General features: G+C 37.9%; 1 protein-coding gene across 1 annotated transcript in view; it reads left to right on the top strand.

Annotated features, from left to right (window-relative positions):
* Positions 1-26123, top strand: part of LOC125231436 (Down syndrome cell adhesion molecule) — a 292377-nt gene that overhangs the window by 168553 nt on the left and 97701 nt on the right. Inside the window, 2 exon segments of the mRNA XM_048136898.1 lie at positions 17268-17347; positions 17350-17463. Of these exon segments, the coding sequence (XP_047992855.1) occupies positions 17268-17347; positions 17350-17463 (194 nt within the window).

Below are 26123 nucleotides of genomic sequence, written 5' to 3'. Positions count from 1 at the left end.
TGCGTCTAATGGAATTAATGATGCGCAAGTGATGAACAGCGCGAGAATAATGGTATTACGAGTAGATTTATGACAAAACCCGCCTTGATCCTTGTGGCTGCCAAATATGGCGGTAATCATTTTACTTAGACGTGTTATAACAAATTGAATAATTTTTAGAAAATAATCTAATTTGTTTTTTTTTATGAAGTAGAAACAGTCCTATGAATTATAAAGTTAAATAAATGCAATATACTGTAAGAATGTCCTATAATATTCATTTATTATAATATTTATTTATTTATTTATTTATTTATTTATTATTTATTAAATAAATGCAATATACTAAGAAACAGTGCTCAAGGCCTCCAGTTACTCACGACTGCAATCGAACCAACGTCCACTGCTTACGCGAGTTACGCGGCTAACACAGGTACCTGAGCCATTGGGTCACATGGGTCACGGTGACTAGGGTCGAATTTTTCCATGTACTTATATCTATGCATTTCTGTTACTGTTGCAGTGGGCAACTGGCGGTCTTGGTCACTCTTTCTTACATAGTTTAATATTTTTTCTGTTTGTTCAAGTGAGGCGTTGCTAATATAATCTGTGGCAGAGACCGTAATGAATTTTGTCAATACTTCCGTGGTCAATTAAGAGACTCGCGACCATTTTGCCGACCTGCGCTTAACCGGATTACTGAATACTGTCCCTTTATACAGGATCGCGTATTAAGCGAGAGGTCTAATTGCTCGTACTCCTACATATATTTTCTGGTTGCATTTTTTTAATTATAAATGGGCTGACTCTTGGTCACAGCACAGACTAACCAAAGGAAAAGACGGAGTCTACGATGGAGTGAGCTCTAGAAATCTATAGGCCGATAGTGGGGCCGGATTTTTGCCCTATAAGTTTTGACAATTCTAAAGTTGGAAAAGTGATGTTTATATGAAATGAGGTATATTTACAAGCATATTCGTAAAATATGGTAAAAAGTTAGAACGTGCTTTAGGTATAAATTAGGTATTTGTATATTTTTGCTAGTGATTTGCGAATATTGAATTAAAGTCCAAAGATTAACTTTACTACACTTGATAGGTTGCATAATTAATAAAGGAAGATTCTCGAAGAAATGCGTTTTGGTCAGAAAATATCACTTGATTTAGTAGTGTCTGCAAACGTACGCGAACGCGAACAAAAAGATCTGAATAAGTGCGTTTTAACATTATCCTATCCGATATCTGATGTCGGAATGATTTCAAAGGCAAAAATCAAAGATGGCGGCTTGAATGTATGGGAATTATGGGATATCGATCCCACTCCAGCATAGCCGAGTCGGGCATGCTGTCGAAGACCGGGTCGGCTGTATCCAATGAGGATTACCTCCACCTCTGAAAAAAAAAACATCCGATATCGGATCGGATAATGTGAAAACGCACTAAGACTCCAATATATTTTAAAAACTCAAATAGATACCATGGTTACAATGAAAAAGCGACCGATTCCACCGGTGGCCGAGTCGGAGATCGAACCCGGGTGTTCAGCTTACGCGACTAACGTCTTAACTACTAGACCACCGCCGCCCCACCCAGAAAAGCGTGTTCAAACATTTTCGTTCATTTAAGATTTAACTGAAGGCCTTTGTTTGATTTTGTTTGTTTGTTTATTTTGCTAAGGAAAAGCGGAAACCGTGTGATCTAATCTTGTTTGCCAATCTGCCATTCAAGTGTAACGTATTTATCTTGAACGCAACATTCTTGCAAAAAATCTTGAAAATTTCTTCGGTAGCGAAAGGAGTAATAATTATATTTTCCCCTCACTAGCTCGGAAACACGTGTTTTGTCCTTTAATACCAGCGGGTAAAAACGCATTTTATCCACTAGTGGGTAAAGTAATTTGACCTTGAATAAAGTCAAATTAACTGCTTTAAAATTGATAAAAGTAGGTGAATCTAGTAATAAAGATGATTTACCACCTGTGGAACTACTGGAAGCAGTGATAAACGCAATTTTTGCGTTGTAGTTTCCTCGCTATAGTGAGGGGAAAAGTTTTGTGTTACACTCGGGTGCCAATGTATTTTACATCTCGTGTGTTAAAAAACTCGCAAGTTCAGGATTCTATTGTCGAACCACTCGCTTCGCTCGTGGTTCAACTATAGAATCCTTTCACTTGCTCGTTTTTTAATCCCACACTCGGCGTTAAAATACAACTTTGCCCCCTTGTATAACAAATAACTATTTCACCACACCAACTGGTGAAGGCTCTCTTTGCTGTTCGAAAACAGATAGCAATAGTACATTGTGCAACAAGGGGAGGAAGTTGAATATTACTTAACGAGAGTAAGTAAAATCGCGACGGCTTGCCGGTGCGATTTAAAGACTCGAGTTAGTAATATTCATACTCCCCGAGTTACACACAATGTTTTTCATCACACTCGCAATGTAAAAAATATGTAAAGAGATGTAAAAAAGTTAAGTACGGTACAAGAAATTTCATTATTCCCTTGGGAGAACGATTTTTCTATAACTCACCGCCTGCGTGCAGTAGCACATTTAAAGTGCGGGTGTGACGAAAAATTGCATTTTATCCACAAGAATGCAAAGTAAATTTCATACAAATTTTAACTTGATGTCCTAAGCTGACTGATAAATGATACCTATAAATGATAATTTGAATCATTAAATATTGAATAAATTGATGGATTTGATTTATTTTGATGTTTTATAGTTAGTATTTTGTTCGTGTTGGTGTCGTGAAAAATTTTGTTTCACTCGGTGGCAAAGTTTGCTTAACCTTCGTGCCTTGATATTCTCGCAATTTTCAAGATTCCAATTTTTTAACCACTATCTTCGGCATCTTTCGCTTGCTCCGGTATCAATATTGGCATTTGGCACGTGCGGTTAAACTATTTTGCCCCTTTGTAAAACAAATAACAATAACATAATGTCACAGTTTCGTTTTCTTTCAACCCCTTATTTGCCAAGAGTGGCACTGAAGCTTTAGTAGTTTCATGTGTTCTGCCTACCCCTTTATGGGATACAGGCGTGATTGTATGTATGTATGTATGTAAAACAAATAACTATTACAGTACATATGGATAGCGCTATGTTACCGCACTAGTTAGGTATGAGCTCATTACGCAACTATGACAATAATTGAAAGGGCCATATGTACTGTAAAGCGTCGTGCGATGCACTTGCGAAGATTCCTCCCTTCGGTCCTGTTTTAATTTATCGCTGCTCGTGTCGGACATCGAAATTTCGCAGTCTTTATTTTCCGCACTTGTAGCGTAATGTAGTATAACGGTACGCGTGGTGATATATTACGCAACGATTTATGTCAAAAACCGCCTTCAAAAATAAGCGCGTTACAAAACACGGAGAAACTAAAAAGCAAAAAATAATAAACCTTTGGATTCAGATTTCTTATCGGATTGCAATAATCTAAACATCCAAATTATAAACAAATCAATTATTTTTGTAGTCGGTACCAGACCTGTTCGTCGCCTTGCTATTTCCTATTTGCCCCACCCAACCATACGCAGGCTGGCCCCGACTCCAAAAATAACTGACTTGTTTATAATGAAATGATACATACAAAAAAATTCCTCTCTGATGAATATTGATATTTTGGAAAGTATTTATACACAATTCGATATAGTTCCATCATAGTTATACCCTTAGCTTCGAATTTTCAATATTTTAGTAATTAGGAACAAAAAAAATTTCATACAAAATCAAAATGCTGTCTTATATTAATTTTACGTATGAGGATAGCTGTGGTCATAATGCATAAAAATATATTCAATAATGTTAATATCCAGTGAAATCTATTATCTGATTTCCTGGGATACTCGTATTAATTATTAACATTATTGAGGATTCAGGGAATCGAATACGAACAAAAATAAATTAAAATGTTGATTGGCCCGTCCGATTTCGTCTTAAGAACTATCGTCTTTTGTACCGTCTGCAGAAGTTAATCTCAAGATTCTCAAGTGAGTAAAAACTCTAAAACTCGCGCAATGTGCCTGCAATGGCTGCCTTGTGACTGCAATGTGGAAATTAAACTACTAAACTAAGTATGCAGACTATGTTTACAGGAACGGCCACTTGAAAGCAACGGGATGCACGTGGATTGTGTAAATTGTGATGTCATTTAATTTTACGTACCTTACTTACATCGTTATCATAAGTTTTATATGCTTAGGAGCGATAAACAAATGGCTCATAATGTCGGCCACCGATACTCTTAATTACATTCAAATTAAGAACATTGGGCTACAAAGAAATAATCATAATATATTTGCGATGATGAAATCAATCAATCAGTCATTTGTTTTATTAACAAATATCGATCGTTTTAAATGTGCTTCGCCCGGTCTTCCGCATCCTTAGATTTCTTAGTACATTTTCACATTACCCCATCCGATATCGGATGCAGAACCGATATCCCATACATTACAGGCGCCATCTAGGATTTTTTCATTGAAATCCTTCCGATTTCCGATATCGGATCGGATAATGTGAAAACGCACTTAGGTGTGTGATTGTTCTCTTAATCTCTTATCTTGCATGACCGCTGTCACGACGTCCAGCCAGCGCTGAGTGCTAAAAAAAACCGGCCAAGAGCGTGTCGGGCCACGCTCAGTGTAGGGTTCCGTAGTTTTCCGTATTTTTCTCAAAAACTACTAAACCTATCAAGTTCAAAACAGTTTTCCTAGAAAGTCTTTATAAAGTTCTACTTTTGTGTTTTTTTCATATTGTTAAAACATAATATGGTTCAAAAGTTAGAGGGGGGGGGTCACACTTTTTTTTCCTTTAGGTGCGATTATCAAAAAACGAGTTTAGTAAACCCTTATTCATTTTTCGAACAATATATACAATATATCACACGTTAGGTTTGGAATGAAAAAAAAGTCAGTCCCCACTTTACATGTAGGGGGGTACCCTAACAAAACATTTTTTTTCCACTTTTTATTTTACTACTTTGTCGGCGTGATTGATATACATATTGATACCAAATTTCAGCTTTCTAGTGCTAACGGTCACTGAGATTATCCGCGGACGGACGGACGGACAGACAGACATGGCGAAACTATAAGGGTTCCTAGTTGACTACGGAACCCTAAAAATATACACAATGAAATTTGGTTGGCACCTCTAAATATACACCGTGTTTTTGTTATTAGGTACGAGTTCAATTTGTTATGACTTATGATAAACATTAAGATTAAACTGACAAACAATGTCAAACTCGTAGCGGAAAAAATAATCGTCCAAGTAACCAGCCAGTATTTAACCCCCAAATACTGAAAAAGGTAAACAACCTCTAGCAATGCGATATACACAATGTTGCATTACGAATACAATAGAATAGGCACGTAAAAAATAACTAATATTACTAATTTAAATAAAAATATTACCCCCATCAAGATATAGCTCAATCGATTCTACTCTCGATTCTGAACAAACGGTTTTCAGGTTTTTAGTGTTAAGTGAAACACGGTGTACATAATTGATTTCATTATATGGCAGCTTTCACCAAACATAATTTATTTATTTATTTAAACTTTATTGCACAATATAACAAATAAAGTACAAATGGCGGACTTAATGCCTAAAGACATTCTCTACCAATCAACCAACAGGCTAAATAGAAAGAGTAGTGGGTGCAGGCTTTAAAAAAAAAGGTAACTGAAAATGAAATATAAATGTAGCAAATAATACATATTGTCAATAATAAACTACACACACATATATATCTATAAAATTACATATACACGGTGTTTCCGGTATCACTCAAAACCTCAGACACCCCAACTGATTTTTATTTTTTTAAACTCATCTAGAGTATTCATCTTTTAATCTGATCGTTACTTTTATTTTGATTGAATTTTTAATTTTCTGTACAGCTCTACTTGACTTTTAGCTCTACACTCAAGAAAATAATTGCTAACTACCATCATAGACCATAAGACTATTTATTTGTGTACGTTACTGCAACGACATAAGGTTTACCAATAGACAGCTAAGATGTCACTGTAAAACACTTTAAAGCTTTGTCACAGTAAACTTCAAATTGGACAGGTAATCGCAGTAAGCAAATAAACTCAATATTCAAAATGACAAGGTTGTAATTAGGTACGAGTTCAATTTGTTATGACTTATGATAAACATAAACTGACAAACAACGTCAAACTAGTAGCGGAAAAAATAATCGTCCAAGTAACCGGCCAGTATTAATACCCCTAAATACTGAAAAAAGGTAAACAACCTCTAGCAATGCGATATACACAATGTTGTATTACGAGTACAATAGAATGGGCACGTAAAAAGTAACTAATAATACTAATTTAAATAAAAATATTACCCCCATCAAGATATAGCTTAATCGATTCTACTCTCGATTCTGAACAAACTGTTTTCAGGTTTTTAGTGTTAAGTGAAACACGGTGTATATACATACTACATACTTTATGTACCCAGTGCAAAGAATACTATGCCTATGATAAAGAAATTAACCAGTGAGCTAATCTAATGAATATGGAATATCGGAAACACGTCAACTATAGAGCTTTGTCCATGTCCAACTTCATCAAATACGCTTTTCCCAGTTACGGAAATAGCTCAATCAGTTGGACTGTCATTCCGATTAATCCAGATAATAGTCGACGATATTAATCCATTGTCTGTGTTCGATTATCTCAATTATCTCTAAGTATGACATATTGAACACAAACATACTCGTACATAACAAAGCGCTTAACTTGACCATGGTAGATATGATCTTGCTGCAATAATTTCTACTTACTATTTGTCCTATTAACTGTGACGTAGTGTAAAAATGTCCTGACTCAATAATGGCCAGTAATTCCATAAGTAACATTTCTCATTAGGAAAAAACACGAAAAAAATTTAACTGGTCCAGTTTTTTCATGTTTTACAATGCATTATTAAATAGAGTGTCCACCCGGTTATATAATTATGGTAGGCGTGTCCAGTAGATACATATAGAACTCAACATCATAGTGTAAAATGAAAAAAACGGATCAGTTACAGGTCCCGCACCTTTTTTGGTCTTCTCTATTTGGCTTAAAGGTTGACTGGCAGAGAATGCCATGTAGCACTAAGGCCGCATTTTGTAACTGTATGTTTTTACTGTGCAATAAGGTTTAAATAAATGAATAAATAAATAAATTACCCCGCTGTACCTTAACTGAAAAGTCAAAATTTGGATTTTAAAATAACGGAGTTTGAATAAAAATTAATGCAATTTTGTTATTTAGTCGTATGCTCGTATGTTCATGAAAATCATGGATGTAAAGCAAAGAGTGGCACTGAAACTTGAGTAGTTTCATGTGCTCTGCCTACCCCTTTATGGGATACAGGCGTGATTGTATGTATGTATGTATGTATGTAAAGCAAATAGTGGAACCGAATAAAATTAATGTATTTTTTATTCAGAAAATAAACGTTGATAAACTCGAGCGATTGAAATTCACCGTGGAACCTATAATTAATTTAGTCCTTTTTGAGTTTATCGCGAACACATAAACACAGACAGACGCAGCTGGCGACTTTGTTTCATAAGGTGTACCTACCTAGTAATAGTGATGCGCTCGTAGCCTAGCGGTAAGTGCGTGCGACTTTCGTTCCGGAGGTCGCGAACCCGAACCCCGGCTCGCACCAATGAGTTTTTCGGAACTAATGTGCGAAATGTCATTTGATATTTGCCAGTCGCTTTTCGGTAAAGGAAAACATCGTGAGGAAACCGGACTAATTTCAATAAGTTCTAGTTACCCTTCGGGTTGGAAGGTCAGATGGCAGTCGCTTTCGTAAAACTAGTGCCTACGCCAAATCTTGGGATTAGTTGTCAAAGCGGACCCCAGGCTCCCATGAGGCGTGGCAAATGCCGGGATAGCGCAAGGAGGATGATGACCTAGTAATAGTGATATATTTTACACGTTCTTTTATTTAATATCATTTTCGGCGCGGATTTTAGACAGCGCTCCAAGCGGAAGTTTCGGCAACAGCGCTCTTGTCAAAATTAATTCCTTCGACAACGAAACGTAATGAATCCTAACGAAATTCACACTCGGGGTCTTAGAACAGAAAAAACAAAAATAAATGTCAGCAAAATACGTAAATTAAATACGTACACAAACCTTTTGTGAACGAGGGACTATTTAGGTACTGTCTAGTAACAAGTACTTAAGCTACGAGGAAATATTTGGCATGAGGGTACAGACGAAAGTGTTGAAATGGCTTGGAATGTTTTAGTTTAGATAAACGCTGCTATTCGCTCGCTTTGTGTAGGTACAGTCAACCAAATTAAATCCTAGGCCACTGTACAACCTTTTCACAGTAAACGTTGAATTGACTTCTATGACAAATACAGCATGGTGTCAATGAGACAGGGTTCTAGAGTGACCTAGGATGGACATTGGTTGACCGTACGGAAAAGACACCGAGCATACACACTTCACCTTATAATAAAGTCCCCCGCCGCTTCTGTCTGTGTGTATGTATTTTCGCGATAATCTTAAAAACTAATTAACGGATTTTCATGCGGTTTCTACCTATAAATAGGGTGATTCTTTCAGAAGGTTTAGGTATATAATTTATTAAATTTTTGTTGAAATCGATTGAAATACGACGGTATGTGCTAATCCGCTTAAAATCGCGCTGCCTTAATCGAAAACGCTGCTCATACCGATCGAGATATAACAAAATAATGTATGATGCATGGAATAGACTTAAAATAAAATATTTTATGCAGTGCACGAAATAAAGCACCGCATACCTAATTAGAAGAAACATAATTTATATTTAATAAATCAAAGAGAAAGATACGTTTAAAGTAAATAAATTGACCGTGACGTCACTCCTCAGTATTTCATAGTAATTTTATATTAGCAAATCGTTTCGACAATTCTTAAAAAGAAGCTGATTTGACTAGTAGGAAACTAGCCTATTGTACCTTTTATATAAGTCTACAAAAAAGTCCAACCATTTTCACACTTTACTCCCCGGCTTTAAGCCCTATTTTCGGCTCCAATCACTTTAAATCGACTTGGACTTTATGAATACTCGAATATTAAAACACATAAATGGAAATACCACACACACACTATGGGTTAAATTGTGGCGTAGGCGAGAGGCTGGCAACCTGTCACTGCAATGTCACAATTTCGTTTTATTCCATCCCATTTTTGCCAAGAGTGGCACTGAAACTTGAGTGGTTCATGTGCTCTGCCTAACCCTTTATGGGATACAGGCGTGATTGTATGTATGTATGTATGTATGTATAAATGGAAATGTGTATCGAAACGAACGCAACTTCACAGAGAACTATTTTAACAAAATTAAACTACGATGTTGGCAACACTACAACTGCAATTCGTTCGTTAGCACGCGTGTACATGTACAAGTTACATACGTACCCTCATCGCTCAGCCAGAAATGTAAAATTTGCGAAGCTGATTTTTTCGCAAACAAATTTTCACTCATGCGCGTTAAGTTGGTATTTACGCGTGCTGGCGGCGTATAGTTAGCTTTTTATGTTAGAGGCCGTAAAGTAGGAGTACATTACGACGTTTGTGAACTCGAAAGTAAAGTCTACGCAAGCGAGTACTCGTAGGCGGAATGAGTTGAGTTACATACATACATACATACATACAATCACGCCTGTATCCCATGAAGAGGTAGGCAGAGCACATGAAACTACTCAAGTTTCTGTGCCACTCTTGGCAAATAAGGGGTTGAAAGAAAACGAAACTGTGACATTGCAGTGACAGGTTGCCCACCTCTCGCCTACGCCACAATTTAACCCATATCCCATAGTCGCCTTCTACGACACCCAAAGGAAGAAAGGGGGTGGTGAAATTCTTAACCCGTCACCACACGGGCGGCGGGGAGTTGAGTTAGTTTGTATTAATTGAAACCTTTAACGCCCTAGGGCGGTATATTTGTTCTTTTGAGGCACTACTGCTAGACTAGAGACTAGAGTATTGCACCGTGGGTATAATTTTACGCCCGAGTAGAAGAATAAATATTTTTAATTAAAGCTTCATTATATAACTCAAAAAATTACTTCGTGAATCGATTTATCTCTGTAACGCACAGGTGCCGTAGCCGAATGGCATTTCTGCGACACGAAACGAAAGCGAAACGCCGCGAAAGGTAGTCTGGCTCGTCGCGCCAATACGCAGTAGCGATAGAGATAGATATCTACGAGCGTTTCTTTTCGTGAACGTTTGTGCCATTCGGCTACGTACCCTAGAGAGGGCACCTCAACTTGATTTTGTGTAACAACACTTAGAGCCGATCGGCAAAAACGCGCTTAGTCTGTGCCAAACGGCTGTGGTAGATTGACGTATCGCAATGAAAAATATTTCGTCTAAATAATGCCGTCATGTGTAGTGAGGTACTGTACAAACTGCTCAGGAAAATCTAACTAAAGCCAAGGAGTGACTTTTCATACGTAGGTTTACTGCATTTTTGTTTAAACACACTTACTTTTAAAAAAATGTATCAATATAAACTCATGCCGAAGCGCCATGTTGCGGCGGCCATGTTTCGTTGAAACCAAAGAGTAAAAAATGCAACAAAAGCAGACGTGACAATATCGCAAGTTAGTTTAAGTTTCCTATCATACATTAAATTATATATATTTATCGACGCAAAAAAGGTTATTTAATTATTATTGTCAGAATTGCACAGTTTTCCGACATGTCGGTCTGTAACAGATTCTCAATACGCGTGTCGAATTTCATGTGAGTATGTAAATGTAAGTGCAATACCTAACCTGCCTGAATGAATTTGGGTAGATAGACGGTCAAGCAAATTATGAGAGTGTAAAAACGCGCGAAATTCAAATTTTCTATGGGACGATAAACCCGCGCCCATACATACATGGATGTAGATAAAGTTATGTATGCGACTATACATAATTAGGCATTAAAACACTCATGTTATCTTATTAACACAACAAAAACAACACTCATGTTTTAATGCCTACCATTATGCAAATGTCACATAAATAACTAATATCCAGTTGCGACTACGTGTACACATGTACGCTTAGTCCGTATGCAGCTTTCTATGTGGGCATTTAAGAAAATTGGGACTTACAGAGTTAAGAAAAAGTTAAATCGCTGTCAGTTTTGCAACGATTAATTATCGAATTAAATTTAGCATGGAATTTCAATAGAAACATAGTTTTTGTTTTAATTATGTAAATTATACTAAGCTATAATCTAAATTCATAACGTGAAAAAAGTTTAGTTTTAAATACAGATTTCAAGCTTGATTGTCGTTACAAAACTAACAGCGATTTATGTTTTTTGTTAACAACTCACGCTAAATGTAAACCCATGTCGCTTCTATACTACGACTTCTAATCTATGCACTCTATGCAAGGCTCATCATCGCGACCGAAAGGTCGTAAGCGCCGAGTAAAATCGTAGCGCTTGCGACGTTACGGAAGCAGGCCATTGGTTCACACCCCGCCCCCTCGCCCCGCCTTCAGCTTGCAGGCTGTGACACGTTCGTTGTTTGCTATAGCTCCTCTAATGCGTACCCTAGTCTCAGTCTGTTTAAATATATGCAATACAATATACTGAAAATTACTTTTATACTTTTACTAGCTTTTGCCCGCGGCTTCGCTCGCGTTAGAAAGAGACAAAAAGTAGCCTATGTCACTCTCCATCCCTTCAACTATTCCGTTTTGCCGTGAAAGACGGACAAACAAACAGATACACACACTTTCCCATTTATAATATTAGTATGGAAGTATGGATACTTGTATATTTTCTTCGTAATGAAAGGAAAAAGCAGAGAAAACTTGTAAGTATAGACTTATATTGACCGGGATATAGACCGTGATTACCTTTTTGATTTTTGTCGAGCTCCCGATATTTCGACGCAGTAACCGAAATAACCGTGAATCATTCAAAACTCTTATTGTAAGTATAGTGCGTGGGACGTCCTGAAAAGTCTTACAGCGAACCACTTAGAGATATTTACATGTATTCATATTTGATTATTATTTGTACCTTTTCATTTTTAATTTTACTATGCCATATTGGTTTGCCTTACTATTTTGAAGGTTACAAACCTAATATTTAATACTAGCTTTTGCCCATGGCTTCGCTCGCGTTAGAAAGAGACAAAAAGTAGCCTATGTCACTCTCCATCCCTTCAACTATCTTCATTTAAAAATCACGTCAATTCGTCGCTCCGTTTTGCCGTGAAAGACGGACAAACAAACAGACACACACACTTTCCTATTTATAATATTAGTATGGATTAGCAATTAAAGAATTATTTATTTTATGAAATTCTCTTTGTAATGCCTGTCACTGTGTCTGAAATATGATATTTTTTTGATTAAAAATGTAAATTGTAATTCGAAATCCCTTGCTGTCTAAAACATTAAATTACATATTTAGAGCCGTCTATGAGTCAAAATGATATTGAATCACAATAGTACAGAAAATAATAGTATTTTTTGTTAAACAAGCACGAGAAAAAAAAAATGAATATAAGTACCTATAATTTAATGTATTTTAGTCACAACTTATGTATGCATATATGTTAGATTGTCTCAATTTTTGATTATTAGTGAAAAAACGAGCGAATGAAAATTAATATTTTTTTTAAATAAAATGCTAGTTCTTTTTTATGGTAGAGGAGGCAAACGAGCAGACAGATGCCTAATGATAAGATTGATATTTAAAAACTTGAAGGAATAAAGAGAAATGATTATAAAATAAAGGGAAGCATTCAACGAGTGCTTGGTTGCCTGTGAGTAATTACGTCTAGACAACACATAGCGGCAACGTCGCATACATACATTCCTAGTTAGGACTTTTACTAGTTAAAACTGGTCTTGAGACCGTTATTTTTTTTAACACAAATATACCAATAGGTATTTTGATTTCTTCCTAAAACCTTGACATTGGCGTTATCATCGACGAGCCATAAGCATAACACTTAAAAATTGAATGAAAATGTAGGGGCGGAGGTTTAGCTACCATAGATGAATTTCGCGCATTTTTTAGAGCTAAGATTTGTTTGAACAATCTATACCGAATAATAATGTGTATTATTGATAGTCATTTCCAAAATTTGGGTCCCCCCAATTATCGTAAATTGTTAACAAAAATTAACTCGCTTAATTATCGTCACAAAACTGACAGTGTGTTAATTTTTGTTAACGACTTACGCTAATTGGGGGCCCCAAATTCTGTAAATTCCCTTATATAAAAATATTCTACACCAAGATCTTTGTTTATTAAATTTTTAACCCAACCAAAAAATATTTAAACCACTAGGTAATTAAGAAACCGTCTTGCAACAGATGCACAATCCTCTTATTTTTCCACATTTAACTGTAAAGTTTAAATGGTTTAACAACATGGTTAAACATCTGTTCGCAATTAGTAGTTTGGGCGGAGAACTGCACTGCGCCATTTTTAGGACGGGAGGCTAGCCCGTCTGCTACTAGCCTTCAAATATTAATTTTGCGTCCCAAGGCCGGAAAACCAAACGAACTAATCGAAGTTACCGCTTTCCGTCGAATAGAATAAATAAATAAATAGTTAATACTTTACGATACAAGTGCGGGAAAGAGGAAGTTCGATGTGAGGGGCGATAAATTAAAACATGATAACGAGTTACGAATTTCCTTTTCGCACGTGCATCGTACGACGTTTTTCAGTAAGTAAAATGAATAAATAAATATCGGGGACACCTTACACAGATCAACCTAACCCCAACCTAAGCAAAGCTTGTACTATGGGTGCTAAGCGACGATATACATACATACTTAAATAGATAAATACACATAAACTGTAATTTTGACTGGATAAATTATAATTTTGATTGTGACTCGTAGAAAAACTGTAATATCACGGACAATAAAAAATAAATGTTTAACTTAATGTTTATATACCGACGACATTAAAACTAAAGCAATTTAACTTAAATCTTAAAGTGTCCCCGCGGCATCGTAACATGTTGGCAGCACTCCCTCTGTGTAGGTACTTAGGTAGCAACAGGCATACACACAGCCATACTGATGGAAAATGGAAAACTGCCTCCTGTCCTGTGATTTCAATCTGTATATTTGACGACCGGTGTGGCTCAGTCGGTAGTAGCCCTGCCTGCTAAGCCGCGGACCAGGGTTCGAATCCCGGTAAGGGCATTTATTTGTGTGATGAGCACAGATATTTGTTTCTGAGTCATGGATGTTTTCTATGTATAATAAGTATGTATTTATCTATTTAAGTATGTATATCGTCGCTTAGCACCCATAGTACAAGCTTTGCTTAGTTTGGGGCTAAGTCAATCTGTGTAAGGTGTCCCCAATATTTATTTATTTATTTTACTTAGCTTTTTAAAAATGCTACTGTTTCCTTTATCGCTACTCGTATCAAACTTCCTCTTTTCCGCATCTGTATTGTAATGTACCCACAGTCAATCAATTGGAACCACAGGCCACTAAAGAACTATGTTATAGTGACGTTATTAATCAGATTGTAAGAGATCTCTTACTGCTTGTCATTTGGACATGGTTCCAATTGGTTGACTATATCTTTTTCAATCAAACGGTCGAAAACCTTACGATCTGAAGATCCGGACGTCGCTCCAGTGTGTGAGTGAGATGTCACATGTATAAGTAATGTCTCTCTCGCTCACCGGAATGCCGTTTTCTGCATTTCCACTCCCTACCTCATGTTTTATTTGACGCTTCAACCCGGAAATGACGGAGATGTGACTGCTTCTAGAAAACTCCTGTTATTTACATGTCTAGGGGGCCTAGATGTATGTCCTGGATGCAAATAAGGCATGGAATAAAGTGTGAAATATTTAACTTAAGAGGATACGGTAGCGAAAATGCTAAAATGGAAAGGAGCCCCCCTTTCAACTTGGGAATTTTAGTTAAATATAAAAGTGTTATTAACTAGATTTATCGAAAAAAAATTGTCCATTAAGAACAACTCAGTCAAAAGATATTTCAAAAAAATCTTTAAAATCGAGGTTCCGCTCTCGACTCTTTCCTCCTTCAAAACTTAATCAATCGAAACGAAATTTGAGAATTTTAATAACAATGAAATAATCTATGTCGGACCGTTTAGCTTTTTTGGTTAATTGTTGTTACCAATCTTGAGTATCACACCTTTTTTTGCGCCACAATGAAAAAGGCCGTTTTTGGAAATTTTTGATTGGCTCTAGAGTCTTTAAAAAGCAGAATATCAAAAAAATCAAAACGGTCCGACACAGATAAAAATAATAATAATCTGTGTTGACAAAATCATTGCTCTATCTTCAAAAACCAGGGAGGAAATAGTCGAGAGCGTTTGTATGGAGAATTGACCCCGGGTTCTAGTCATAAAAACTCTAATGAGATTCTGTGGTACTTACGTAGTACAGTCACCGGCAAATAACAGCGTACAAAAAGGCTGCATAAAAATTAAAATTTTGAAAAAACCCCCGACCGCGACATAGTAGACCGATTTTCATGAAACATGGCTAAGAACACTCCCGACTAACTCAGCTTTCAAACAAAAAAAAACTAAATCTAAATCGGTTCATCCGTTCGGGAGCTACGATGCCACAGACAGACACACAGACAAACAGACGGACACAATTTATAACACCCCGTTGATTTTGCGTCGGGGGTTAAAAATCGCAATCATCCACACAGACATACTGCAACCCAACCTCCACGCTCACGTTCTCATTCAAGTTAAAGCGTTTTCACATTATCCGATCCGATATCGGATGTAGGAAGGATATCAAAGCGCCTTTAATATTTTAGATATCGGTCCTACATTCGAAAAAATCCATCCAATCAATCAATCATCCATCCATCCATTTAATGTTTAATTTGTTTATTTTTGTATGTCTTTTTTATTTTTTTTTTGTAAGTCTTGTTTTGTATTTTGTAGTTTTACGGTGCCTTGGTGTAAACTGTAACATACTTTTTGATTAAATAAATAACGGATCGTATTAAGGTAAAAACGTACTTATTGGGTTTCAGTCCGGTTGTCGGTCCTAAAACTAAACTAATCTAACCCACAATATAATATACCTATAGAAGCACTCTGTTTATCGGCTTAATGCCTGCACTAGGCATTAATAATTAATCCAGTACAAATAAATATACAGGGTAGTTCATGAGACGTGACCGGGACTAACCCTATTTGTTGGTCAGGAGTCACTAGACACTTTTGATTCAATCTGCAACACTTCTCAATTCTCTTATTTTAATTAAGGAAAAACTCTTTGATTATGATGCTAATAAAATGTCTCTCGGTCTGGCGCAGTCGGTAGTGACCCTGCCTGCTACGCCGCGGCCCCGGGTAAATAAATAAATAAATAAATATATCGTTTTCTGAGTACCTACAACACAAGCCTTCTTTGAGCTTACCGTGGGACTCAGTCAATCTGTGTAAGAATGTCCTATAATATTTTATTTATTTTAAATGTCACTTGTGTGAGAAACGGTTTCTTACATTCTGACTCTTTTTTCATTTAATTTGACACTTGCCCATTGGGTATTGGACGGAACTATTCGGGTTGTAGTGTGGCCATTGTTGGTTCTGATCACGTCTCTAGAGTCACCCTGTAGAATGAGCCGAGATATAATTATCATCAAATATTAATATTCCATTATGATTGTGTTTGGACGCAACATCTGGCAAAGTAATGACAAAATTTTAATCAACCGGTGTCTACTTCCTACAGTTGAAATTTATGTACCTACCTCCTGCTAATGTCACTAAAAGCTGGTATTAATAATGTGTAAAAATTGTGAAACTTTAAATAAACATGGTGTCAGTAGTACGTCCACATGCCTATACCGAAACTATAAAGACCCACGTGTCCTGTAAAATATTGCTCAATACATTTAAAAGTGGAAAAGTACTGCCGTGGGTGAGACTTGAACTCACTGAGTCTGCACAGTTAGCAGAGCGCTGGAATATATTTTTCTAAATTATTTTCTAAGCCTAGTCACCTAGTGGCATCGATTGCAAACCAGAAACGTTTGCAAAAAGTTATAAAATTGTCAAAAAGTTAAAATTGCTTAATACTTGGCTGGCGCGATAACCCAAAATGAGTTTTGGCCTCCACCATAAGCACACCACTTTACTCGGTCTTGAACGGTATCTCGCCAGCTCAAGCTCCACTCTATCCGCCCAACGATAATAATATGACCTTTTCCCATTTTATCATGTGTTGCTATCTCTCTTTACTGAAGCTTATTTTCTTCCCCAGATGGTACCGCGACGGCTCAACCTACCCCCTGGAAGCCAACATGACGCACGCACGCACGCGAGCTGAGCCCACCATCGCGACCTCACGCTCACACCGACGCGGGAGGACGACGACGCCGTGTTCCGGTGCGTGGTGTGGAACAGGGCTATGCCCGAGGGCCAGCAGTTGGACGCTACTGTGCAACTTAGTGTTAACTGTAAGTACATTAATCCATACTTCCATATCCATACTAATATTATAAATGCGAAAGTAACTCTGTCTGTCTGTCTGTCTGTCTGTCTGTCTGTCTGTCTGTTACGCTTTCCCGCTTAAACCACGCAACCGATTTTGATGAAATTTGGAACAGACAATCTTTAGATCCTGAGACAGAACATAGGCTACTTTTTATTTCGAAAAAAAGGGATGAAGGGGTTGAAAAAGAGGTTGAAAGTTTGATGTATGGGATTTCTTAATTATAAAAGATAAAACCATGAAACTTTATATTTTAGCACTTGATAAGAAATCATTAAACATATATTTAAAGTCACATACAGGTCGAACGCGATTAATTAACATTATTTTTACCTTTAAAATAAACATGGTGTGAAATAAACATTAACTAAAAGCGGGTAGATTACATTTATTTGTCTATCCCGAACATTTATATAAATTAGTATCGGGTAGTTTTGTGTTGTTTACATCTCCGGTGACATTTTGCTGGGACGTCAGTCTTCCGCGACCACGGCCAGTGCAACCTGGCCTAAACGTTGGGAAAAAAGGTAAAAATAATGTTAATTAATCGCGTTCGACCTGTATGTGACTTTAAATATGTGTACAAAGCGCGAGAACTTAAAGTGTTATATCATTAAACATCTTGATAAGGGATAGGGATAGGGATAGGGATAGGGATAGGGATAGGGATAGCGATAGGGATAGCGATAGGGATAGCGATAGCGATAGCGATAGCGATAGCGATAGCGATAGCGATAGCGATAGCGATACGGATACGGATACGGATACGGATAATATGGGTATCGTTAGAGGGATACGGATAATCGGTCGGCGGTCTCTTACAATCAATGTGCTCTAAGACGATCGTTGTTTGCTTGCTTGAAGATTACGTTTGCGATAAGTGTAAGCAAAATGTAAAAAATTGTAAGGGATAATTGAAAAAAGTACTTTTTACCCACCGATCATAGTGTCGAAATACGGGCTATGTGGGATGTTTATAAAGGTTTCCCCAGCGTATATAGAATTACCTACGCTGTGGTCTATCTGTAATATTTCTACAATCATTGCAAGCAAAAGTATTATGTGCAATCGAAATAATCGCAGATAAATATACCTACAGAGAAACCTAAGGATCCAAATGAAAATCTTAATGAATACTTTTATTACGCGGGCGAAGCCGCGGGTAAAAGCTAGTATAAGATATAATATAACCTAGTAAAGCAGCATCGCTATAGCCACCGTGACAGGACATAGGTGCGGACCGAGATACGTTCAGTATTAACTAAGTAAGATGCGGATTGAGAAGCCAATATGACGCCCGCGGGCCATTTTTTTCAAAGTTGTCCACCCCACTTTTTTGGCTTTGGAAATTTTATGTGGTTTCCACACAAAATCGCGAGCTCTTTCAATCCTAATAGGAGAACTGTAAGTACAAATACAAATAATTTATTAATCATAAACTAGAACATTCCTTTGCTAATCCGCGAATAGATAACGTGCAAGTCAATCAGTGCTAACATGTTATACTTACTAGTGTATTTTTTAGATGCAATTAATGTTCCCACCCTCCCACCGCAAAAATAAATACGCAAATAAATATAACAACCCACGACCAAAAATACAAAACTCGACACGTGTTTCGCCTCTCTACGAGGCATCCTCAGGAGCTGATGTTGACGGTCCGAAGTTCCGCAACTGACTGATCGTCCCTTTTTTTTAATGGTCGGCCATATTTATACTTTGTTTACCCCCCCTACCATGCAAGTTAGATGGAAAATTTTGTAATAACGGCGATGACGCAACATTCAACTGCTCATTCAGGATCAAGCCCCTATTGTTGTACCTAATTATTTCCAACTGTTCCAGAACCCCCAAACGCAGCCCTTTCTCACATACGAGCATGTAATACATCAAAAGAATGATTGCAAAATTGGATCTTTCTGGATGGTTTCTGGATCCATCGATTAAATAATTTATTCAGTAAACAGGCCTTAGTGGGAGGGATACTTTTAAGAAGATATTAAAATTTATAATATTAGTATTAAATGCTAAGGTTTATACACCGTGTTTCATTTAACACTAAAAACCTGAAAACTGTTTGTTCAGAATCGAGAGTATAATCGATTGAGCTATATCTTGATGGGGGTAATATTTTTTGTTTTAATTTGTATTATTAGTTATTGTTTACATGCCCATTCTACAAATTCATAATACAACATTGTGCATATCATATTGCTAGAGGTTGTATACCTTTTTCAGTATTTAGGGGTATTAATACTGGCTGGTTACTTGGACGATTATTTTTTCCGCTACAAGTTTGACGTTGTGCGTCACTTTAATTTTAAAGTTTATCATAAGTCATAACAAATTGAACTCTTACCTAATTACAACCTTGTCATTTTGAACGTTAGGTTTAAATTTGCTTACTGCGTCACCTGTCCAATTTGAAGTTTACTGTGACACAGTTTAACGTGCTTTACAGTGACATAGCTGTCTATTGGTAAACCTTATGTCGTTGCAGTAACGTACACAATTAATCAGTTTTAAGGTTTACGATGGTAGCTAGCAATTATTTTATTGAGTGTAGAGTTAAAAGTCGAGTAGAGCTGCACAGAAAATTAAATATTCAGTTTAAAAAAATAATAATCATCAAATTAAAAAATGAATATTCTAGATACGTTTAAAAAAATAAAAATCAGTTGGGGTGTCTGAGGTTTTGAGTGATACCGGAAACACGGTGTAGTAAGTTAAGATTGTAGCGACCGTGACAGGACTTAGGTGCGGATCGAAATGCGTTCAGTAGCAATTAACTTTGAGTAAACTGCGGATGCGTTCAATAGCATTTCAAGGTGCTGTTTATTAGAGAACAGAGCTATGCTGGACGTAATCGCTACCGTGTGCTTAACCTCTTTTATTTATTTTTATGAATCTCGCTGGTACACTAGAACGTCCCGAGATTTGAAATGTTCGTTAAGCAGACTTAAGTGAACAGTATCAAACTCATGGTAAGGGTACTAAGGGACTATAGTTTAAACTAATAGAATAACTTCAACTCCTACTATAAGTTGTCAACGCCATCGCCACGTTAAATGTTAACTAGTCCACAATTAACTGTATAAAAAACTTTACACCGACTAAACTAAATTAAACCGTATCGTGCTGCAATACGGGTTTATTTGATTTCCTCTAAATCGTAAAGTTTTCCAACATTTTTGTTTTATTTGAGGTTACTCGGCAGAGTAAAAGTTTCCAACTCGGCAATGTTTGCAGCGATGCGGCGTCGGCCTCCTGATAATTAAATACTGACTAGTAAATACATTTTGCAGTGTTTTAACAAGTCTACCAAGTAAGGTAATTGTGCTCCAATACTTGTGTGTGGAAACTATCAAAACCTTATTGAAATCATCGATAAATGCTATTAAAACCAAGACAATAGAATTGCCACCCCTCTGTGAAATCTCAAAGTCGGTTAGATTTTAAAACGTATTTCATGAAGCAAATAAGATTACACAATATCTGCACATGGTATCCATGAACGACAACGATATTAATAACCTAACCACTTAAACAAAATTAAAATTTTGAAAGAACCCCCGACCGCGACATAGTAGACCGATTTTCATGAAACATGGCTAAGAACACTCCCGATCAACTCAGCTTTCAGACAAAAAAAAAACTAAATCTAAATCGGTTCATCCGTTCGGGAGCTACGATGCCACTGACAGACACACACACACAGACAGACAGACACGTCAAAATTATAATACCCCGTCGGGGGTTAAAAACAAAAGACAATCGAATGACCCTCTCAGAAATCTTGAAGTCGGTTAAATTTCAAATTTTGTTTTATGACGCAAAAATATGGTGTCCATACAATTCTTTTGTATTATACAGAGGCCGGGACAAAGGACCTTTCCCGCCATGGTGTCCATGAACGACAATTCTATTGTATTAAACACAAAGTCCTCGCTTTGGTTCTATAAATTATTTTTTTATCAGACATAGCTAAAATAAATTTACTCGGTTATCGATAAGATCGTCTTCTATCTGCAAAATTGCCAATTATAAGGCAAACATTCGACATAGCTAAAATAAATTTACTCGGTTATCGATAAGATCGTCTTCTATCTAAAATTTGCAAACATTCGTCAGTAGCATCTATCTAATCATATTAAAATACGTGATGCCTACGCGGACCAGACTCAAACGTATCACCGACGTTTAATCTCAATCACGTACTTGCCTGGCGTGCTCTGAACCCCTTATATTATGGGACTAAAAAAGAGATTAAATTATTCATCCTGTCAAAACTTTTACAACTAGATACCCTTTTTCTATTAATAATTAAATCTCATTTCGAGTTATTCAAAAAGTGCTCGCGGCTTCAAGAATGTCGAGCCGCGCAGCGATTTCAGCATCGCTAAGAGTATTTTACTTTTTATGAATTCATCCCCCTGCAGGCTTGCTATTCTGTACATTGCGTCGGAAAATATGCCATTTCTAGCCGTTGCGTAATTAAGAGCGTCTCCGAGAACTATTTACGGATAACTATTCATCAGGGTTTATTTTGCATTAAATTGCAAAACAAACGAAATAAAAGAGAACTAAGAGAGAATTTACTTGCGACAACTCGGGATAGCCTTTACATTACGGTTCGGTTACCTTAAGCTTGTTGTTTTTAACCCCCGACGCAAAAACGACGGTGTGTTATAAGTTTGACGTTTCTGTCTGTGTGTGTGTCTGTCTGTCTGTTTGTGTGTGTGTCTGTCTGTGGCATCGTAGCTCCCGAACGGATGAACCGATTTGGATTTAGTTTTTTTTTTGTCTGAAAGCTGAGTAAGTCGGGAGTGTTCTTAGTCATGTTTCATGAAAATCGGTCTACTATGTCGCGGTCGGGGGTTTTTTCAAAATTTTAATTTTGTGGTTAGGTTATTCATTAACTCCCGACGCAAAAACGACATGCTATGTCGAGGGTTTTAAAAAAAAAATTACTTGTTTGGTTAATCAATCCTAAGGGGATGCGCAGGATGTGCCAGGAGATGCGCGCTCTTCGTGCGTCTTTGGATGGCCTGACAGCCAGAATCGACCAGTGCGACAGGCGGGTCGACAGCTGTGAGGGGCGCATCGAGGCGCTATGTGCCCGTGTCGAGGCGTTGGAGAGCAGACCTCAACACAGTGATGCCGCTCCTAGCGCCTCTCTCGCGGAAACTGTCTCGCAGCTCAGGTTGGAGCTCAATGATCGCGATCAGGAGCTGTTACTAAATGACATCGAGATTAGTAGTGTGCCGGAGAGTAGCGGCGAAAGCACGATGCATATAGTAACAGCCCTGAGCAAGAAACTGGGAGTCGAACTCACCGAGCATGACGTCGTCGATGCTGCGCGTGTGGGGCGCGCGCCTCAGTTGCAGGAGGGTACCCAGGAGCCGGCGGGGCGGCCGCGGCCGCTCGTGGTGCGCCTGGCGCGCCGGGCCGTCAGGGACCGCCTGCTCCAGGCGGCGCGCGTGCGCCGCGGGGCCACTACGGAAGGCACCGGCATTCCTGGCCGGGTCTGCACCTTCTACATCAACGAGCGGCTGACTCCACACAACCGGCGTCTCCTGTATAGGGCTCGGGAGCTGAAGCAGCAGCACTCTTGGCGATACGTCTGGACCAGAGACGGCAAGATCTACGCGCGACAGCAGGCGGGCACGAGCTCGCCCCGGCACCGTATTCGCACAGAATTAGACCTAGACCGTGTTTTTAGCTTACGATAGGTTTGATCACTATAATATTCACTTGACGTTTAGCCTAAGATCACTTTCGTTAGCTATAACTCGCTTCTGTCTGTCACTGCTACTGCTGCCGCTCACTACTTATTACACACTTGAAAAACTTACACTGAACTGGAGGATTTCTACTACACCTAATACTTGCTTCAATAATCTGAATACTACATCATGTATATTATTTACTTATGCACAACCACATGCCGAAACACACATTTACGCTTATAACCTCAAACACTCACTGCACCCAATGAACACGCTCGCTACCTATGCAAAACCGGTTATGTTATGCCGCCCGCTTATCTACTATGAGTACTATGTTTTTCACCATTTTATAAAATGACTAAAAATCTGCTTAGAATCGGTTTGTTCAATGCGGGCTCATTAGGCACTAATCAAGACAATTTTTTAGCGACCTGCGTTCGATTGGACATGGATGTCTTAGCAATAAATGAAACTTGGCTGAGAGGGGGCGATGAGGGCCGGGCCCCTGTGATACCGGGGTGTAGGCTTCGCCACACTCCGAGACCACAGGGCTTGCGCTCACGCGGCGGGGGGGTTGGTTTTTATATCAAACGAAACGTCACTGCTCGTAACTTGCCACACCCCGTAGACCCCAAACATAAGTCAGTTGAACAAATGTGGGCACTCATGACGCTACAGGGAAAAAAATAGTAATAGGCACAGCTTACCGTCCACCTTGGCAGGATGTTGACCTATTTTTGGACGCCATATCGGATACAATTAGCTCACTTAATTGTTATGATCATTTAATACTGCTGGGTGATTTTAACATTAATTTATTTGATAGTAATGATTCCAAAATAACAAAATTTAACAATTTTTTATATAGTTTTAATTTAGCACAAGTAGTAACTGAACCAACACACTTCACAAATACCAGCCAGACACTGATCGACGTTGTTTGCACTGATTTACATGCCAGAAAAATTAATGTTGAGCATGTCGGGACTCTCTTTGGGCACTGTATTGTTATGTGTGAGTTCAGTATAAGGCGAAATAAACCACAGCCGTACACTGTACTGTACAGGCCCCTTGACAACATTAATCTTGCACTTTTTGATACTGCCTTGCGTAGTGTAAGGTGGGATATTATGTCTGAGTTACCTAACGTTAATGATAAATTGGAAGCATTATGCAAGTACATAGTCTATTTATTTGACTTATATGCACCCCTAAAAAAAACCATAATAAAGGGCCCTTCATATCCTTGGATAACTGACACGGTGAAGTTAATGATGCGTTTGCGTGATCAGGCTGCCGCAGACTATCATAAAACTCGTTCTGAGAGTAAAAAACTGTATTACAAAGACCTAAAATCCACAGTAAACAAAGCCATATATAATGAAAAGACTGCGTTTTTTAACCAGAATATAAATAATAAAATAAAGGAGCCAAAATCCCTCTGGAAAAATTTAAAAACGACCATTCTGCCTAAAAATAACACTGAACTACCATCTACTTTCAATGACCCGGATGTAATTAATAATCATTTTTTGGATCTACCGCTGACATCACAAGTTACAATTTCACAGCTATCCTACTTTGAATTCCACAGGTTCAACAAGTCTGTGTTTCATATTGAACCAGTTAACACCGAGCAGATACTTAAAAATGTTTCTAAACTGAAATCAAATGCAGAAGGTCATGACTTGATTAACTTGAAAATGCTCCTGATGACGTTCCCATACACTCTAGACTTGTTGACTAATGTAATAAATACTTCTATTTTAACATCTACTTATCCTGACATCTGGAAAGTAGCCATCATACGCCCATTGCCCAAAAACACTAATCCATCAGAGCTAAGGGACTTGAGACCTATTAGTATATTGCCGTGTATATCTAAAATAATAGAAAAAATTGTGTGCACACAACTTAATGAGTACATTGTAAGCAACTGTATCTTACCGGATGTGCAGTCAGGCTTTAGGAGGGGGCGTAGTACAGCCACAGCCCTGCTACATGTCACGGATGATATACTTAGCGCGCAAGATAAAGGCTTGTGTACACTGCTCGTACTGCTCGATTTTTCTCGGGCATTCGACTGCATACATGTAGATTTGTTGCTATCAAAGTTGAGTTATTACGGATTTGATAGTAGTGCACTGCGATGGTTCCATAGTTATCTCACTGGAAGGTTTCAATATGTAAAGTTAAGCTCAAGTGATGGATCAGTCAAGATGTCAGAAAAAATGGCCGTCTCCAGAGGCGTCCCACAGGGATCAATACTCGGCCCGATCCTGTTTATCTTGTACACTGCAGATATGGGAACACGCATTACACACTGCAAGTATCATATGTATGCAGACGACACGCAGATATATATATCTTGTAGGCCTTCTGACATTGACAGCGCTATACAAAAAATAAATATGGATCTTGCAAGCATTGCATCGTGGGCTTTAGAGAATGGCTTAATGCTCAATGCCGCTAAAACAAAATATTTAATATTTGGCACCAAAAAACAGCTCAACAGCATCAGGCCTACCAGAGATGTAATGTTGTCAGGGGAGCCCATTGAGAGAGTCTATGAGGCTCGAAATCTAGGTTTAATTATGGACAGCTCACTAAGGTATGAAAAGCATGTTACTGAGTCTGTTAGAAACTGTTTCTACCGGTTAAGATTATTATATAACATAAGACCATTTATCAATGAATCTCTGCGCACTCAGTTAGTCGAAGTACTTGTTCTGTCGAAACTAAATTACATGGACTTAGTGTATGGTTCTTGTCTCCTAGCAAAAACGAAACGACTCATTCAGCGGGTACAAAATGCGTGTGCTCGTTACTGCTTCAATATCCCACCAAGAGCCCATGTAACTCCGTTTTTGAATGATCATAACATTCTTAAAATGTT

Source organism: Leguminivora glycinivorella, chromosome 1 (assembly GCF_023078275.1).
Source record: "Leguminivora glycinivorella isolate SPB_JAAS2020 chromosome 1, LegGlyc_1.1, whole genome shotgun sequence".
Taxonomy (NCBI): Eukaryota; Metazoa; Arthropoda; class Insecta; order Lepidoptera; family Tortricidae; genus Leguminivora; species Leguminivora glycinivorella.
Note: the sequence above shows the minus strand (reverse complement) of the source record. Positions and strands in the feature narration are given on the sequence as shown.